This window comes from Coturnix japonica, chromosome 9 (genome assembly GCF_054131305.1).
Source record: "Coturnix japonica strain WE chromosome 9, WE-NBRP24, whole genome shotgun sequence".
NCBI lineage: Eukaryota > Metazoa > Chordata > Aves > Galliformes > Phasianidae > Coturnix > Coturnix japonica.
In genome coordinates, this window is record NC_140671.1 from 26754141 (window position 1) to 26773426 (window position 19286).

At 41.0% G+C, this 19286-nt stretch overlaps 2 protein-coding genes across 14 annotated transcripts in view; both read left to right on the plus strand.

Moving 5' to 3' along the window:
* Positions 1–523: 523 nt before the first annotated feature.
* LOC116654324 (tumor necrosis factor receptor superfamily member 1B-like) lies at positions 524–3580 on the plus strand. The gene is given in 6 exon segments (XM_085509902.1): positions 524–590; positions 690–737; positions 740–782; positions 866–1050; positions 1705–1880; positions 1882–3580. Coding segments are annotated over 6 exon segments (639 nt in total). The 3' UTR covers positions 2002–3580.
* Positions 3581–4437: 857 nt separating this feature from the next.
* Positions 4438–19286, plus strand: part of VPS13D (vacuolar protein sorting 13 homolog D) — a 75639-nt gene continuing 60790 nt past the window's right edge. For 12 of the 13 annotated variants that reach the window (XR_014931801.1, XR_014931802.1, XR_014931803.1 and 9 more), the window contains exons 1-19: positions 4438–4569; positions 6514–6686; positions 7481–7558; positions 7789–7979; positions 8262–8342; positions 9095–9211; positions 9419–9523; positions 9836–10006; positions 10677–10777; positions 11164–11332; positions 12205–12297; positions 12668–12878; positions 13330–13509; positions 13719–13849; positions 14160–14232; positions 14438–14602; positions 15098–15228; positions 15435–15567; positions 17026–19245. Coding sequence is in view for 9 of the 13 variants with exons in the window: in XM_085508923.1 (XP_085365049.1) it covers positions 6590–6686; positions 7481–7558; positions 7789–7979; positions 8262–8342; positions 9095–9211; positions 9419–9523; positions 9836–10006; positions 10677–10777; positions 11164–11332; positions 12205–12297; positions 12668–12878; positions 13330–13509; positions 13719–13849; positions 14160–14232; positions 14438–14602; positions 15098–15228; positions 15435–15567; positions 17026–19245 (4447 nt within the window). In the remaining 4 variants the exon portion in view is untranslated. Of the gene's footprint in view, positions 4877–6513; positions 6687–7480; positions 7559–7788; positions 7980–8261; positions 8343–9094; positions 9212–9418; positions 9524–9835; positions 10007–10676; positions 10778–11163; positions 11333–12204; positions 12298–12667; positions 12879–13329; positions 13510–13718; positions 13850–14159; positions 14233–14437; positions 14603–15097; positions 15229–15434; positions 15568–17025; positions 19246–19286 lie in introns of all 13 variants that reach the window. The other variant, XM_015882328.3, reaches the window with a different exon arrangement.

The window sequence follows — 19286 nt, forward strand, 5'->3', positions numbered from 1 at the left end:
ACATCTTGAGTGAAACCGAAAGCTATATGAATGGCTGAATATATATATACATATATGTGTCATAAGCATGTTTTATATCTACTACTGAAGTTCTTTAATTACAGATGAAGAGTCAGCACTGACCATTAGCAGCGTTGCTAATGCAATCTTGTTTTACAAACAGGATCTGTAGAGCATCAAACCTGCACGCTATCACAGGGCAGGATCTGCAGCTGCCCACCCAATGGCTCTCAGAACCCACACACAGAATGGTTGTGTGGTTTGAAGATGGTTATTGGTACATTATTGGTACATACCAAGGCCATTGGTATTGGCCTTGGTAGTCTGTAAGTGTTTCTGAATCTGCCTCCAATTGGTGAATTGCAGGAATAGCGCCTTAATTCCTACAGTTATCTCCAAATCTGCCTCCAATTGAGTAAATTAAAGGGATATTCCCTTAATTCCCTACAGCTATGCATGCTGTTGAGTGCAAGCATTATCACAGCAAGTAGGCAGTACATGCACAACAGCATTTCCAAGAGGCATGTCCAGGGGATCAGGTTATAGGTATCCCCAACCCAAGCAGAGCTTCCAGCTGAATTTTGGTTTAAGTGAGTGATGGTGATTCTGTGCTGCCCTGTACACAGGCTTAGATTATTCATTCTTGTTTCTCACTTGCTGACTAACTGGAGTTTGCTATTTCTTTTAAGGAACAGATAGCACAGACGTGGAATGTAAGCCCTGTCCCCCTGGCCCTTTTTAGATGAGGAATCTTCTGATACCAGCTGTATACCACACACAGCGTAAGCCAGATTCTGTCTAACAGCAATCTTGAACTGAATACAGGGTTGCTTTCTTTCCTAACTTCTCTTTCTGTTTCTTGCAGTTGTAAATCAGTGGCTGTTGCAGGAAACAGCATGAATGACACCGTTTGCCATGACTCAGTTGCCACAGTTCCACATCACGCTGTTGTAAACCTCCTCCCCAGCCAAAGCTCAACTTCCAACAGCGGTGAAATAATAACACAGCCTGTCATTCTAAACTCTGTGCCTGACACGTCCTTCATCATTGGTGAGCTGTTACCTTGTTCAAAGTCACTTCTGTCTGGCTGGGAAGCAAGATTATCTTTAGTTGACAGTTTCTGTCCAAAACTAATTACCTGTACCCAAATAGAAGAACTGAGTTAATTGTGTCACTGCTTGTATTGAGTTGCATAATGTCACAGCTGTCCTGCCTTGCTCCATTCCACAGTCACTGTAATTCTTTATATGTTTCTAAGAAGCCCAGAATTAGATCTTACAATGCACTTCCTGAGACTTAGTGCTATAAAGAAGCTGGAAGAAAAGGTTTATGTGTCAGATGTTAGACTAAGGCAAGCCTGACTTACAGCAGCCCAATATTCATAGCATTCACAAGCATGGACATAATCTCTGCATTTCATAGTCTGTCCAGAAGGCAGCTATGTTTAAGTGCATTTTAGACTGCCTGGCCTTGTATTTAATGATCTGCTCCTAGCTTAATGAGATGCTTTTTGTTGCCGTGGTGAAAAGTCTGTCTTCACTTTTCAGAGCAGGAAAACTTCACCAGTTTGCCTATCAAGCAATGGAAGATGATGTAGAGCATGTAATTGAACTCCTAAGTCAAGGAACTGGATAAAGAATCCAACATGTTGTTCCAGGCTGTGTTCTACTTTGTTTAATCTGTGTTTTTTTCCTTATTTGACAGAACTCTCGGGTAATGGAGGAATGCAGGTGAATGTGACTTGTATTGTTAAAGTACATAATCCAGATTGTGGCTCCCAGTTTCCAGAACAGACTGATCCAACTAGATTGGGCAATGGAAGTGCTCAATGCTCTCCAACAGGGCGAGAAGTTCCTCTTTCTAAAGAAGAAAACCCCTTGTAAAAAAGAAACTGAAATTCAGATATTGGTGGAAGCCAAGGATGGTTTACTTCAGGATTGACTTCTGGACACAAAGAAGTTTCCTTTGGGTGTTCAAGATATGGGGATGAAAACTGTTTAAAGGAGATGACGTGTTTTATACTGATTGACTGATAATCAGCCCTTACGTTCACAACCAAACGTGTTAAATGTAGCATTTCTACAGAGACTTGAAATCTCAGAGGAATACGGGCATTTATTTTTTGAGGTTTTTAATCTCCTTTCCCAGCTTTGAGAGTCAAAAGATGAGCGTGCAGTGTTGAACAAGTTACTCCTTTTTAATGTTTTTTCTCATCTAATTTTTCTCATGGCCAACTCCTCCCTTCCTTCCATGATATCCTGAAGCAACCTTTAATAGCTTTAAAAGGAAATAGTTTTCTAACTTTATGTCATTGACTTTCCTCCTGAGACTTCTTGGGTTCAAGTCAAGAACGTGACTGTGATCTGAACCAGCCTCCCAGAGGTTTCTCTTACTACGCTTCTCTTATTATTACAGTTTACTTTCTCTCATTATCGGACCGATAGCCCTTGGGTGTATCAGGGAATGTCAGCTTTGACAGGAGCTTTATTAATGATTGTTTTTTGCTAGGTTATGAAGATCACGTCTAAACAATAGCATTAGTTCATTCAGCTGTGCATAGTTTAGAAAAGAACATGTAGGTTTTCTTTCAGTAGGAAATAATTTCCTTTTAATGACAGCTCTACAATCTGTCATCTTCGCGTCCTGACTGATTCCATATCATTTTCTCATTGATCCTCACCTTGTTTTTGAGGTTATAAAAGTAAACCATCAACCCCAAATACTTTTTTCTGCATTCCAGTGGATAATAGAGCTGATGCAGATGGATGTGTATACTGGGCAGCTCGACCCCACCCACCTCAGGTAATGAACTCCCTTGAAGGTTGTGTAGAGTAATCTATAAAAACTGGAAGTGACTCAGTCCTCAGAACCTGAAAATCCTGTTCCATTCTTCACTTGTTGCTCAGCGCTGAAGATCCATCCACCCACTTCTTATAGAAAAACAGTTGAACAGCATCTACTCTATTAATAAAGACAAGAATCAGGCTTTTAAAACACATCCTTTAAACTTGCATGCAACCTAAGAGGTTATTTCTAAAGCCGGGAACTGGCAAGTAGGTTTTTCATCCCACTACAAAGAAACCTTTTACGACTTCATGTTCAACTTGAAGGTCCTTTTCAGAAAAGGCTTTGAAACACAAACTGTTGGGAGAAAAAAAAGCCCAATGAAAACAACAGACAGAACCTGGTTTTGTGAAATGCTTTGACCCTTTTCTGTTGTATTGAGTATTTTAATGTCTTACTCAACAGCTTCCAATGCTGGGACCGCATTGGAGGAGCAGTGGCAGAGTTTGGAAGAAGTTTTAGATGATGTTATGGCAGTTAATGTTCTGGGTTTTCAGGCTGTGGAGCAGTGTGACAGAAGGAAACTCCATTTTTATCTTGAAGTATGAAAAGCGTGTTTGTATTTGTTAAGAAAAAGATACATGGTGTTTTTTTATACATATATCTTTGTTTTCTACCTCCCTACTGAACCAAAAGTCTGCTTTTTAGATCAGGCTATTTCACTCTATAGGCTAAAGCATTGCTTTTAAACTCAAGGCTTGTTTTCATAGTACTTCATTAAAAGAGGGTTGATCCATGGCTGTCTCATCTCTCATTGCCTACAGCCAGGCCCTGTTAACAAGGACACTATAAGCAGCCGTTACTCTTCCTCTTAGAGTGATGGCTTCAGTGGACGTAGAAAGGGCAGCTGGTGTTGTCTACCTGGACTTATGCAAGGCCTCAGACATGGTCCTGCACCACATTTGTATCTCTAACTTGGAGAGGTAATGGTTCAAAGGGTGGACTATTCTGTGGATAAGGAATTGGTTGCTTGTGGTCAGTGTCTCCAGGTGCAGGTGGCGGCCAGTGATGAGTGTTGTCCTTCAGGGGTCCATCCTGGGACTTCATCAGTGATGTAAATGATGGGATGCAAGTTTGCAGATGGCCCTATGCTGGGTGCTGCAGCTGACACCATAAAAGGGACCCATCCAAAGAGGCCTGGACAGGCTCAAAAGTGGGCCCACAAGAACCTAATGAGGCCAAGTGCAAGGTGTTGCACTTATTTTCAGGGCAATGCAGTGTACATGTATAGACTGGGATAAGAACTCAGTGAACCTAGGACTAGGAAGTTCCTCAGGACTAGGGGAAATGGTTTTAAGTTAAAAGAGGGAAGATTTAGGTTGGATGTTAGGGGGAAGTTCTTCACTAGGAGAGTGGTTAGGCCCTGGAACAGGCTGCCCAGGGAGGTTGTGGATGCCCCGTCCTTGGAGGTGTTCAAGGCCAGGTTGGACGGGGCCCTGGGCAACCTGATCTAGTAAATGTGTATGTTTGGTGGCCCTGCCAGGCAGGGGGTTGGAACTACATGATCCTTGAGGTCCCTTCCAACCCGGGTCATTCTGCGATTCTGTGTTTCTGTGAACCCGGTCCCGCCCCTCAGGCGGCGCAGGACGGACCGGGCCGGTTCCGCCCCCCGGAGGCGGGGAAGCTCCCATCGATCTCTCGGTGCTCCGTCCGGCCTCGTTTTCCCCCTTAACACCGCTCGGCCTCCACTCAGCGCTGCGGAGGTGGCTGCGGCCGAGAGCTGAGGTGAGTGCGGGCGGGCGGAGCGGGACGGAGCGCTGCGGGACGGGACGGCGGCTCCGGGCCTTCCCTCCTGCGTCAGCCCGAGCTGCGAGGCGCAGGCCCGGCGTTCAGGGGCTCCTCCCCGCCTCACGCCCCTCTCCGCGCTCCGCCCCGCGGTCTCGGGGTTACGAAGGGGCTCCGGGGCCGCCTCGGGGCTGTGCTCGAACTCTCCCCACGCGGTGGAGGCCGCCCGACCCCGCGGCTCTGCCCGGCCGCCTGTGGGCAAGGTGACCTTTCGCTTCGCGGCTCCCCCGCGCCCGTGTGCCAACAGGTCTCTGTCTTCGTTATTTCCCCTCCTCCTCTTCCTTATGGACCGTTTCTTTGCACGGGGGGGAGGCAGTGTGTGTTGTGGGGCCGCTCCGGGCCTTATTTATGCTCGTGTAGATGGGAGAGGAGCGAAGCAAAGAGCCCACAGCCCCCGCGGCCTGCGGGGCCCCAAAGTGCGTCTTCACCCACAGTGAGCAGCACCGAGGAACGGCCTCGGCCTTGTAAACGCTCACACCTGGCTTTGAGAAAGCAGAGAGGAATATTATGAGTATTAAAAACAACCTACAGCAAAAGCTGAGTCTGAATCAAGTATTTAAGCTGGCACTGCTGCACAGAGCTGTGGGTTTCCCATCCCTGCAGGTGCCCAAGGCCATGGATGGGCAGCAGGCAGCCTGAGCTGCTGGTTGTGGCCCTGCTGGTGGCAGAGGGTTGGAGCTGGATGGGCATTAAGGTCCCTTTCAACCCAAACCATTATTGAATTAAATGATCTAACTTTTCTCTATTAAACTCTGTAGGGTGAGAGGTTTCCATAGTCTCTGAAGGGTAATATTGACACAAACAACTAGAGTTCCTTCCCTAATGTAGCTTTTTACAATGCCTTGATGCAGTTATTGTTATATCGCTTCGAAGACCCAATCAAGTTATTGTTAATAAGCTATTCATCTGGCTCATATCTGATTATTTCCCACACGTAAGCTCTTCCCCCCAAAGAGGGTTTGTTTAGTGTGAACTGTATCACACATCTTAAGAGAATCCTGCAAGAGTCAAAAGGCTTTTTGGTGTGGTTCAAATTGTAAATTGCTTCCATCCTTTTCTGGTAAGTGGGTGTCCTCTGGCTAGAATGGGAACTGCGGATGTACGGGCTCATTTCTGCGGGGCTTCTTAAAGTCCGTATGATGTTACCTGATGGCAAACATCTGAGCGTACAATCACAGAACAGCCTGGGTTGAAAAGGACCATAATGATCATCTCTTTTCAACCCCCTGCTGTGTGCAGGGTCACCAACCAGCAGCCCAGGCTGCCCAGAGCCACATCCAGCCTGGCCTTGAATGCCTGCAGGGATGGGGCATCCACAGCCTCCTTGGGCAACCTGTTCCAGTGCATCACCACCCTCTGCATGAAAAACTTCCTCCTAAGATCCAACCTAAACCTCCCATTTCCTCCCCCTTATGTAGGGGAGGAACGCTGCCCATTGTGGGAATTGACAGATGTGGTTTTCTTAGAGAGGGGGGCACAGGGATGCCCATTTTTTCAGTCTAGGCTTCCAAAATCAATGCACTTGCAACTTGAAGTAAATACTGTGAGCAGTGCAAAGTGGCTTCAGATCAAAGTGGAAAGAAGATTGTTAATTGGCGTGGTTGATAATTACCATTAAAGGTGGTGCTTTGGTTAGACATGGGATGGAAAGATGAGTTTAATTTGCCTATGGGAGTGAACTGTAATTATTAAAGCTCTATATGAAGCTCTGTGATTTGGGACTTCAAGGATATAGCATAAGCTTGGTTTCTTCCTTTAAAAATGCTTTAATATTTTAGGATGGATACACAGGGAGACCATGGTAGCGCTGTCTCTGGGTGTGCTGAGACTTTATTTCAGACACTCATTTGTTTCATCATTATTACTATTTTTTTTTCCTTTCAGATTGAGACTGCAGTTATGGAACAGAGAACCAGAAAATGACAGAAAAATGTTAGATGCTCCCTTCTAGGACACAGTCATGTTGGAAGGGTTGGTAGCCTGGGTCCTCAACACCTATTTGGGCAAATATGTCAATAACCTGAACACAGACCAGCTCTCCGTTGCTCTTCTGAAAGGTGAAGTTCTATTGCATTTTCTGTAATGCTTTATGCTGTGATTTAAGGAGAGAAGTGGTTCTGTTTCCATTCCATCTTAGAGTTAACACTATCACTTAATATTGTCTTTAACATATTATATAAATGCTTCTAATGAAGTTTTGTGCCAACACTTTACAGCGAATGGTAAATTCTTTTGTGTTTCTATCTCTGTTGTTTCTTGTCAACATCGTTAAACCAATTTATTCAAGACTGTCAGTTGTATGCTTAGCTTATCTTAATAGCTCGTTTAATTTATTTAATATTTGAGTATCATTTTCCTTAACACTGTTCAGTAACATTCCTGTTGAGGGACTGTGGTCAGGAATGTTCTGTAGTCTTTACCTCTCCTGTTTTGGTGCTGGTAGTTCCTCATTTTATAACAGTTTCTATTTGCTGCTATTTGCTGATTTTGGAGAGAATATTTAGTAACACTTCAGAGCTTTTCTTTATGTGTTATGAAGTGCTTGCTGTTTCTCTTTAGAAGCAGTAGAAGCTGTCTCCTAGATGGCAAAGTTCAGCTCTAAATCCTTACCCAAGGTTGTTTCTGGATGACCTCATCAAATACTTTGAGTACGTGGCACTAAAAAATTAATGAGCGTACTAAATATCTATGACAGTTGTTGCACAAGTTGATGTGGCAGGTTGGCTGTTCTCAGGAAATGCTATTCTTTTTTCCCTTTGAAGCATGATGCTGGTTGTTCTGTAATATTCAAGTTGGCGTTCGTAACATAACTTTACTCAACAGACATGGTTTTTTGGTGTGCTTTTAATAGGTGCTGTTGAACTGGAAAACTTACCACTAAAGAAGGATGCTTTGAAGGAACTAGAGCTGCCATTTGAAGTAAAAGCAGGTATGTATTTTGCCTGTGTGTGCAAGACAAATATTTATAACCAGGAAGGACTGTGTACACTGACTTCTACCTGTGAGTCAGGAGCTTGAACAACTGACGTAACCTAATTTTAATCCAGTTCTACTTTAGCATGTTTGTTTCTTACACCTCTTTTACTTTCAAGTTTTCCAGGGGTCACAGAAGCATTTTATACACAGGAATCTGAGACCATCTCTGCTTTGCATTTCTAGGTTTCATTGGCAAAATAACACTGCAGATACCTTTCTATCGCCCACATGTGGATCCATGGGTAATATCTGTCTCAAAACTGCACCTAATTGGTGCACCAGAAAAAAAGGAAGATTTTGATGAGGAAAGGGAGAAGTTACAAGAAAGAGAATATAAGAGATCCCTCCTTGTAGCACTGGAAGAAAAATGGAAGGTGGGTCACAGTTGTATTTCATAGTGAAAAACCTGCTATGGTAGAGGGATACTGTTTTAAGCCTCCTAACAAGCAAATGCATAGGAAATTGAAGTTAGGGTTTGGTATATTCTAACACAGCCCCCTGCATGCATTGGTGATATTGGAATCTGTTATTCTTCTTTCCCTCTGTACAGTAATTTCAGTGTTAAGCCTATATACCTGTATTGTTTCCTGATCAGCTGTTAAGTGATGGTTAATACTGAATCCTATTTTCTTTCTGTTTCCTTTATTTCTTTTCAGAAAGAACGACAGCAGAAAGGGGAATCTTACTGGTACTCAGTTACTGCGTCGGTAGTCACCAGAATCGTAGAAAACATTGAAGTAAGCCTTTAAAACTCCTAAAAACAGCCAGTGTCCATTGTATTTCACACTGTGTAGTCCTCAGAGAAGAAAGATGGGAGTGAAAGGAGGATGTTTGGTAGAGGACTGTCCCTTTTCAGATGTAATCTCTGTAATTTCGGCCTCAAACTGGTCCTGATAGGGACTGCTGGGAAAGAAAAGCCCTTTGAACTAAACAAGGGAAAAAGAGCAGCTCTTCCTGAATGGTAACACAGATTGAAGGTGGCTCCAGTCCAACTGCTTTTCCCGATATATTTGAGAGGGATGTATCTATTGCAAGAGCTCAAGGCAAGAGTGTCTCTGCTTAATGCAGTCTCAGGCTTGACGTGTGCTGAGAAACCACCATAACTCTGTGCTCTCATCCAGGCTGGATGTGGCTCTGGGCAGCCTGGTCTGGTGGTTGACGACCCTGCACATAGCAGGGGAGACTGAAACTGGATGATGATTGTGGTCCTTTTCAACCCACGCCATTCTATGATTCTATGGTTCTATGATTCTCTCTTAGGGTTTACTACTGTAAAAGTACTTTTTTGAGTTATCTTTTGCTGCTTTTAATCTATGAAATGTATTGGAGTCTTGAAAATGGCAAATAATACTAGCAAAACAAATTACACTGACATGTGCAAGGGGCTAATTGACCTTGGGGAGGTGGTGAGGGAGCTGCACAGCACTGCTGTGTGCTTAATGATGGAAATAGTTGTCTCTGGTAATGTATATTTTTTTTCCTTATTTAGTTAAAAATTCAGGATGTCCATCTGAGGTTTGAAGATGATGTCACCAATCCGTTGCAGCCTTTTGCATTCGGCATATGCATCAAAAATGTCTCCATGCAAAATGCAGTGTTTGAACCAGTAAGTTTTGTTCAGGAACTTGGGGCAGCTAAGACGTGGTGCTGTACATTATGAGTCCTAGTAAATAGTGGGTAAAAAGGTCTTTTTAATAATCTGGTTATCTTTATAAATCGATTCTGGGTGTTTCCTGTTATTTCTCGAGTATGCAGAACTAAAAGCTTCATGCATGTAGTGTGTAATTGCCTTCATTCAGTCCTTCTATTTCAGGTAGAGAAACTGATGCGGAAAAAGCAGTTAGATGTTGCTGAATTCAGTATTTATTGGGATACAGATTGCACTTTATTGGGTGACCTGCCTCCTGCTCAGCTACAGGTACAAGAGAAAGAGCCTTTTCTTGTCTTTTCTTTCAGTTAAACTTCTTCCTGTATTATAGCTGTAACTGACTTAGATCTTACTGGATCTGGTGCTTTTAAGAGCAGTAGAAGGTTATAGTTTTGTGCTGTCATGGCTGAATACAAAGGTAGCACAAAAGTTGTACTATGAGATACCTTTGAAGAGGGAATTTATTTAAGAGTTATCGTCATTGACCTGTTAATGGAGTGTGTTCTAATACATTAAACCAATATATCCTGATACATATTGTACAACCATTTCATGTAGGAAAAATGTCCTTGTAACCCACAGGAAGCCATGGATAAAAGTATGGAAAGCCATGACCATAATTACATCATGGAACCTGTGTGCACTTCTGCTCTTCTGAAGAGGAATTGTTCAAAGGAGCCTTTAAGATCTCGCCAGACTCCGCGACTTGAGTGTGACATTGTGCTTGAGACCATACCCCTGAAGCTTTCCCAGGTAACCACTTCTCACCTTCACTTCTCCCTCATTATCTGAGACTGATCCCTCAGGAGCAGAGTAGGTGAGGCCACTGGGAACTTCTCAGCCTGTCCAAACCAGTTAGGTTTCAAGATTGCTTGGTTATATGTGCTTTATTGCAGCCTGCTTTGGTGTCAGGTTCTAACCAAATAGCTGATGGAAGAAGTGGTTTGTTGATCACAGTGTATTGGAAGTTTGACACAGTGTTTCTCTTCCCACCTGCTGCCTATGTTGTTCTTATGTTCCAGAAGATTTTGCTGGTAAAATTGAATTAAGTAGTGTAGGATTGTTGCAATTTCTTCACCTTACTGGTTGCAAAACTGGTAGTGTTTGTAACAGATTAAACAGCAGCAGCCTAAAATCAATACTTTCTTAAAGCTTTAGCTATAGAGACAAGTGAAAGGAATACACTGAAGAGATATATTTAAAATCAAGTCTTCCAAATAGAAAGGTTGTAAATTGAGTTTCTGCTGGGAATAACGTGACACCAGAGAGCAATGTTATGATGAACATCAATCTTAATTCTGAAGCTGTTTGTAGTCTGTCAGTGCAGATAAGCAAAACCTGTGGTTGTTTCACCTCTCCCCCCCTTTTCATTTGGAAAGCACTCCAATATTGCCTAATTATCTTTCTGCTCTTTGACTAAAAGATGCAGTATCAGCAGATCATGGCTTTTCTAAAGGAACTGGCTAGAAAGGAACGGCAGCTTAAATTCAGAAAGTGGAGACCAAAGGTTACAGTAACTGAGAAGTAAGTATATCTGTGGATGCGTTGTTGAATTAGTGTGATATTAAAACCTGCACTTAGGGAAGAGCTGAACGAAGACAAATATTGTTAAGAAATGATATCAGTAGTTGTGTATTAAAACTGAAATTTTCGTGTTGTGTTTCCCTACCTCATAAAACAGCTTTAAATATGCACACGTAATCCAAATTGAATAGCACAAGTTTGATACTGCTCAACTTGTACAACTAGCCCATGTGTGCTGTCTGTAATATCAGTACCTTTTCTAACCAGTTCCCTTTGTTTTCTCACTGGGCTCCTCTTGGACCTTTCACCAGTTTGATGTGAATTCTTTATTTTTTCTTATTATTTTTGGTAAATATTAGTGCTCTAATATCTTTAAAATATTTCAGCTGCCGAGAGTGGTGGATCTTTGCTTTGAACGCCAACCTTTCGGAGATCAGGGAGCAGAGGCGGCGCTCCACGTGGGAGTTTGTGTTACATCGGGCCCAGGATGCAGTATCCTATACTGACTTGTATTATTGCAAGTTGAAGGGGGAGCCTCTCTCTGCTGCAGAGCAGGTATTTGATCTGGGGTTTTGTGGTATGGATGAATTGTCTTCTGTCAGTTTCCTTTTTACTTCTTTTTTTCCTCCACTTAACGTTAGGCTTAAGAAATTAGGAGGAGAATGTAGTGAACTTGTGTTCTACTTTAGGAGGGAAAAACCATGTGGACCGTAATTAACTGCTTCATATCTCTAGAAGCAGTGGGACTTTTTCCTCAAATCCATCACACACATTTCTTATGCAATCCTGTTGAAACCTAAATTTATAAGTAATCCATCCTTGCGTTATTTAGATGTAAACTGTAAGGGTAGCTCAACATACTGGGGCTTTTATAGTAACCATCAAAGCAAGAACCATAATATATGGCATTTTATTTCATGCAATGTTTTCAGCAGAGCTATGAAATGGAGCAGTGGCAGCGCCATTGGAAAACTATATTTGGTTGAACCATAAGCTTCCAGAAAGAGCTTCTTAATCAGTGCAGAGAAGATAAAGTCAAATGCCATGACACCAGGCTTAAATAACTGAATATGAATACTACTACACTGCTGGATTTTACACAGTTCAACTACTTTGTTATTCAGTATAAAAGGTTCTTTGCTCATCCTTTCATGGTTTAGATTTTGTGCTGAACCTTGCTCTTGACTCATGACAGGAGGATATCATTGGTTTTTACTATTGAAAGCATTAAAGTAACGTACCTTACAGTACAAAAGGATTTGAGGTAGTGAGAATGTCAGTATTATGGTTGTATGATTTCCTGTGCATAGGCATTTGGATCCTGACATGAGCCACAAATCCTAAATGTAGAGATGTTAAATGTTTGTTTGTGAGCCAAGATACTGCATCCTTTTAGAACAGCTGCTTTACCTTTCTTGTCTTCTTAGGCAGAAATGCATCGCATTGAGGATGAGCAAACATATGAAGAATTGAAGATCCTCTGTGAGATAGTTCATGATAAATTTCATGACCTAGCTGAGGTGAGAAGCATTCTGTGTCCATGGCAGTATTTAGAATCTTGATATGAATTATTTTGGGTTGTGTTCACTTCTATAGACCATTGGCTTGTATTTGTTTTGATTTCTGAAGTGTGGCGTCAGTGGTAACGTTGTAAACAATGCTTGATTCCTCCATTATCAGTTTTGTGTCACCTTTCGTAGTGAGCTTGTGACCATCGTATGATGGTCTTCCTCAATAGTACTCTTTCCAGAATTAATTCCATCTTAGAAACTGGTATGCTGAATGTAAGAGTGTTAAGTAGGTGGAATCATATCTTGATACTATTAAGTTTTGTATGATTGTGATATTCTTTCATTTATAAGCATTTATGTCTTTAATGTTCATATACAGAGCATTAAAGAACCATTGCCTGATTCTCCTGGAGCTTCTCCTTCAGCAGAATCTGCGCACGGCAGTAGCACTGGAATGCTGCAGTATCTTCAGTCTTGGTTTCCTGGTTGGGGAGGTTGGTATGGATACACACAGCAGCCATATGAAGGTGAACCTTTTGAAGGGCTTTTACCAGACTCACAGAAGCAGTGGAATCCAGAAGACATACTAGGTATGACCCTGTGGGGTTTTCAGTTTCTTTTTAAGGCTGCTCACAAGCGTGAACAGGAAAAAAACCCTCTTCAGTAACAGGGTATCCACTTAGTACAGAATACTTCTAAATCTTTTAGATATTTATAGAGTTTTGGGACTTACTTCCATTCAGTTGGGTAGGGATCATGTGTGCTGTGATTATAACAGTACTGGGTTGCTGGGGTCATCTTAAATTTAGGTTTATTACACCTTACGTGAAATGGGAAAGTTCTGCTGAGCATTCAGTTTTGTTAAGGAAGAAGATGTGTCTAAATGGACTTTTGTTTCTTTTTTTTACCCTCCCTTAGAGGGGGGGGTGGAGGGGGGAAGTAGTAATCCTACAACTCAGAGAAACCCTTCTGTTCTTTGGTAACCTTCCAGAAACTTGAGTTATGAAACATAAATGATCTTTTGTTGTTTCTTTTTATTAGGTGCAGATGATTTTTTTGATCCTGCTGCAGATGCCTCCAGCATGAATACATTCACAAAGAGAGATCATGTATTTGCTAAACTAAATCTGCAGTTGCAAGGCGGCTCTTTCACTCTGTTGCATAAGGAGAAGAAAGTGGCGCGTGCTGAGGAGAGCGCTTTTATGCAGCTGGAGTTTTCAGGTATTGAGTCACTTTCTGTTTGCTCTTTCTCATAAAGAGGAGCTTTGTCCACCTTGTGACCTTCCTCTGACTCTTGTTTTTAATCCATTAACTATACTGAAACAAAGCTTAAAATGAGTACATCGAGCCAGCTTGTAGAAAGTGAAAATAGAAATAAATGCTGTGCTGCCTACTAGGAGAAATCAAATGATCTTGTCTTTGTGTTCCAGGTGTGAAGATCTTAGCGGAATCGCTTCCTCGCAGAAATTCTTCCCTTCTAAAAGTTCAGCTTGGTGGTCTTTTTCTGAGGGATTTGGCAACAGAAGGGACCATATTCCCTGTCCTGGTTTTCCCTAATCCTGTAGGTGAACAAAACTTTGCGTTACTGTGTAAGATGTGTGCGTATGAAAAAGGTAAATGTTACAAAATGGAAGGCAGATGTTTCACTTGGCTTTTGTCATATCCCCTAGCCCTTAGCTGCTGCATGAGATGGTTGTACTTCCTTCTCATCTGACTGTATCAAGGAAAGAAAGCATAAAATGATCTCAGACAATATATATGATTCCCTCAAAATGATCTCAAGTCTGATTAAGAAAAGACTTACTTGTTTTAATCGTGTGAGTTGGTTGACTTTTTTCTAACCTTTTTCTTTCCTCTTAAATTCTTACCAGCAAAAAGAGGTTGGCTGCGTATCTTCCTTTGGGCTCCAGAATTTGTCATCTGAAATGTCAAACCAGAACACTGGTAAGTGCTTGATTCTGTTTGATTAAAGCGAGCGTGTGAGATTATTTATACCAACCAGAAATCAGTTATTCAGTACTTGGGGTTCTGATTTTTTCTGTTTTGTTTGGTTTTTGGTGGTGTTTTCTTATGTGTGTGTTTTGTTGTTTTTTTTTCTCTCCCCCAGTTGTTTTATTGTTTGTGTAACTTGTTTTGTATCCCATTGCAGATCCTGATGCTCCAGTGTTTGAGATGCTCTATGAAAGAAATCCCATCCACAGCAATTTTGAGAGGCGCTTGGAAGTCAGCACCAGACCTCTCAATATTATTTACAATCCCCAAGCCATTAAGAAAGTAGCTGACTTCTTCTACAAGGGAAGGGTCCATACCTCAGGTTAACCTTTTATATATTTTTTTTGTGTGGCTTTTTCCCTTTTTTTTTTTTTTTTGGTGATATATATACCTTCATTTTTATTTTTAGAAATTTAAAGCTCCGATCTAACAAATCTCTTTAAATTCAGATTTGAATTCTGAGATTTCTGAGACCTCTCTGGGTGATTTTTCTGCTTAATCGACTTCTCTTGGGCAAAATCCTGTAGCTTTCCATTTAAAACTGCAAGTTGTTGCCTATACCACATGATGAGTGTTCATCTAAATTAAAATACCTAAATAAGGCAGAACATTTCTGTAGGCTTTCCTGGAAGAGGATGGAGAACAGCAGGTTATTCTGGAGTATAAATAGATACATGAAAAATCCTGTTCTTATCTTAGATTTTATTGCTAAAATGAAGTGATTCTCTATCAAAATAAGTATAAATAAGTCTTTTGTTGATTAAATAACAGCTAAACAAAAATTAATACCTATTCCTTTTTTAAATCTCCTGCACAGGTTTTGGGTATCAGTCTGAGTTAGAGGCCAAAGTGGCTGAAGCTGCCAGAAGACAGTACAACAAGCTGAAAATGCAGACAAAAGCTGAAATCAGGCAAACTATTGATCGTTTGCTAGTAGGAGACTTCATTGTAAGTTGTTGGCCACAAGTGGTTGTGTTGGCTTTCTTGACAAATGGTTTAGCACTTGAAACCCTCAAGAGCAGAGCAGTATTTTTCTGCTCTTGACTGTGAGAAGTGACCGTGGAAAGGTGCCTAACTGGGGTGATGTTTGTCATGGCATTTTTATTTGATGTTATTTCTGTGTTCTAAGTCATTTTTTCTTTCTAAACTTCCAGGAAAACAGCAAAAGCTGGACAGTGTGCCTTGATATTTCCGCCCCTCAGGTGATCTTTCCTGATGATTTCAAATTTGTGGATCCAGTGTTAGTTGTTATAGATCTAGGAAGAATATTGCTTACCAATTCTCAAGGTACGGTCTAGTATTATTGCAGTTTCCATTTTCTTTCCACCTCCTCCCAGAAACTCCTGTTTCTCTGTAGAAAGTAGAGATGTCTTAAGAGTTGTTCCTGTGTAGATGTGTAGTTTCACAAACAATTCTGCTGTTAGTAATTTTTGAATTAAAACTTAGCTGGTGATCTTTATAAGTAATGGAAAGCAGGATGTGGGTTTTCTTTGAGGCAGGGGGGTATAAGGTTACTTATTAAATGAAGTGATCTTGTTAAATGGAATGATCTTACAGCTCTTGAAGTCTTTGAGCAGGTGTGAAGCTGATGTTTTACTTTACCATAGATGAGATTTCAGTTTTAAGGAATACAAAATTTAGCTGTCGAATACTTTTTGGGGACGGCGTTCCCGATGAGAGTATGCTTTGTGAATAAGCCCTCCAGCTCTGAAGTCACATGGATCTGTTCTTAGCACATGTCTGCAGCAAACCTAATAGAAATGAGTGGAAAATTGGTGTCCTTTGTTTATGTTTGAAGTTAAAATTGTTGCTTGTTAAACAACTCATTGCTTCTTTCATGTTCCACTGGGAAAGCAGTGAATGAAAATTAAAAAGGAATTTGAGTGGACTTGTAAATAACATCAGATCTGTTTAGAATCTAGCTGAACTGTGTGGTCTGTGCCAGTATGTTTAAGTATAAAAAAATGACAGAGATACCACTGAGATATTAATTTCATTTTTAACAATGCAGCTGCAGGGTAAGTAGTTATGTGGTGCAATGAAAAGTCAAGGTGTTGAGGCCAGAATTGTCTACAGTGATGTTTTGTCTACTGTGCAGTAACATCTCTGTTAGGACAAACCAGAACAAGAACAAAAATTGTTTACATGAGATAATTTTTTGTTTCCCTTTGGAACCAATGCATCAGCCTGGTAGGAGTAGATTGAGCTACAAGAAAATTCAGAAGTTAGTATCCCTGCTTTGTAGAGAAGAAGAAACTTTTTCTCATGATAACAAAAGCTTAAAAATATACAATATAAAATTAATTTGTCACATATTGGATCAGCAATATGTTGTAGTTAAGTATTTATCTTATATGATTTTAAGGAATTTGTCATCAAGTCCTAAAGGGTCTCGAAAGGCTTGAATAGGCAGGTTAATGGATTATATGATTTCCTTATTAAACAACCTCTGATAACAGTAAAGCTTGTAGTAATAGAAAGTGGATTAAAAAGTGAGAAAATAGTGTCCTTTAATAGGTTCTTTAATATATTGTGACTGACATCTGTGTCCATGTAAAAGAAGTACAGTAGATTTCTTGTTAAGAAAGTGATAGTGGAAGGGGCAAGGACAGTACTTGGATGTACCCTGTGTTTTAAAAATACAGCAGCAGTCATGATGATCAGGTAATGATTGGAAATATCCAAGGAGGGGGAGAATACTTCTGTTCATATATTTATGTTTGATTTTTTTTTTCCAATCCACAGAAGAATCTAAAGGGAATGCAGATGATTTTTCACCAGAATTCAATGAGTTAAGTGATGAGGAATATAAAACACCTCTTGCAACTCCTCCCAATACTCCACCACCCGAAACCAGCACTAACAGTGGAATCAAACTCTCTGAATTTACTGGAGTAGAAATAAGCGAAGAGCAGTTACAAGCACACTTAATGAGTAAGAAAATGTACGAGAGATACACGCTTTCATTTTTGGATCTTCAGATCATGGTGGGCCGAGTGAAAGACAACTGGAAACACGTTCAGGATAGTGATGTGGGTCCAACACACGTGGTAGAAAAATTCAATGTTCACCTGCAGTTGGAGCGCAGGTTGATATATACATCTGACCCCAAATACCCAGGAGCTGTTTTGTCTGGCAGTCTACCAGACTTGAAAATTCATATCAATGAAGATAAAATATTGGCTTTGAAGAACTGCTGCGCGCAGCTGAGTGCATCTGAAACAAAGTCATCAGATGGCCTAAATTTAGGGAAAGATAAGATTTTTGCAGAGGTAGACCAGCTTGGCACTTTGCATGATTCTGTAATGAATTTAACGCAGAGCGTTGTGATGCTTGAGCAGCATACCAGGGAAGTTCTTGTTGAATCTCAGCTGCTTTTGGCTGAGTTCAAAGTAAACTGTATGCAGCTGGGGGTTGAAAGTAATGGACGGTATATCTCTGTACTGAAGGTTTTTGGCACCAATGCCCATTTTGTGAAAAGGCCTTACGACGCAGAAGTGTCTCTGACTGTTCATGGCCTGTTACTGGTTGATACTATGCAAACATATGGAACAGATTTTGATCTTTTGATGGCTTCTCATAAGAATCTGAGTTTTGATGTGCCAACAGGAAGTCTCAGAGACAGCAGGGCTCAGTCACCAGTTTACGGACCGTGTGATGCACATCCTATTGATGCATCCAGTCTGACAGAGAGATGTGCTGCCACATCAAATGCTTCGTCTGGTAACAATGGAAAAGATCAAGAGTCCTTGATAAAATTAGAGTATCAGTTTGTGAGTGCAGAGTGCCCGTCAATGAATTTGGATAGCAGTCTGCAGGTGATCTCTTTACAAGTGAACAACCTGGATATCATTCTCAATCCAGAAACAATCGTTGAACTGATTGGGTTTCTCCAGAAATCTTTCCCAAAGGAAAAAGAAGATTCCAGTCCTCAGCCTTTAATGGACGACCAAGAAAGGGAGTGGAGGGAGCAGGAAACGTTTCAGTCTACTTACGTGCAGAATACGGAGGTAGCAGTTGATATTCATTGGTTGAATATCCTCCTCCTCAGGACAGTTGGAATGACAAATGGAGAAAAATATGGCAGAAAAATTGCAACAGCCAGTATTGGTGGTACCAAAGTCAATGTTTCCATGTGTAGTAAGTTTGATGTGAATGGCTCTCTTGGATGTCTTCACTTAATGGATTTAACGCAAGACAGTGTTAAAAACCAGTATGTTGTCAGCATAGGGAATACAGGAAGGTATGAAAATCTCATCGGTGATGTAGATTACTTTGAATCTTTATTCTTTAGACTTGATGATGGAAGTAGCCTTCCAGATGCATTAAGTTTCACTCTGACTGAAAAGTCAAAAGAGGAATGCTCTCTCAATCTCAAAATGGCCTCCTTACACTACAACCACTCCGCTAAATTTCTGAAGGAACTGACTTTATCAATGGATGAATTAGAAGAGAATTTCCGCAGCATGCTGAAAAGTGCAGCTTCAAAAGTTACCACAGTCTTGGCAACAAAAACTGCTGAATACAGTGAAATGGTTTCTTTGTTTGATACGATGCCAAGAGCAAAGGATGCTTCCAACTTAGAAGATAGTGATAGCGATGCGTTTGGATCACCACCTCTCAAAAGCGAAACTATTAAGCTTATATTGAACATCAATATTGAATCACCAATTGTCTCAATACCTCGAAAGCCTGGTAGCCCTGAGCTGCTTGTAGGTCATTTAGGACAAATATCTATTCAGAATTTTGTACCAGGAGAAGATGAGTCTACAAGCGATAGGCTGCAAGTTGAAATCAAAGATATTAAAATGTATTCTTTAAATACCAGTCAGTTTATGAGCAAGAAGGAGTCTGCAAGTGAAGTATCTCAAGGTCTTCATTCTTCAGGTCCTGCCAGTGTTAATAGCCAGGAGGAATCCCAATTTACTCGTCACGACTTCTTTGAATCATTACATAAAGGCCATGGTATGTTAATCAAAGGACTCTTTATTATTACTAATATTATT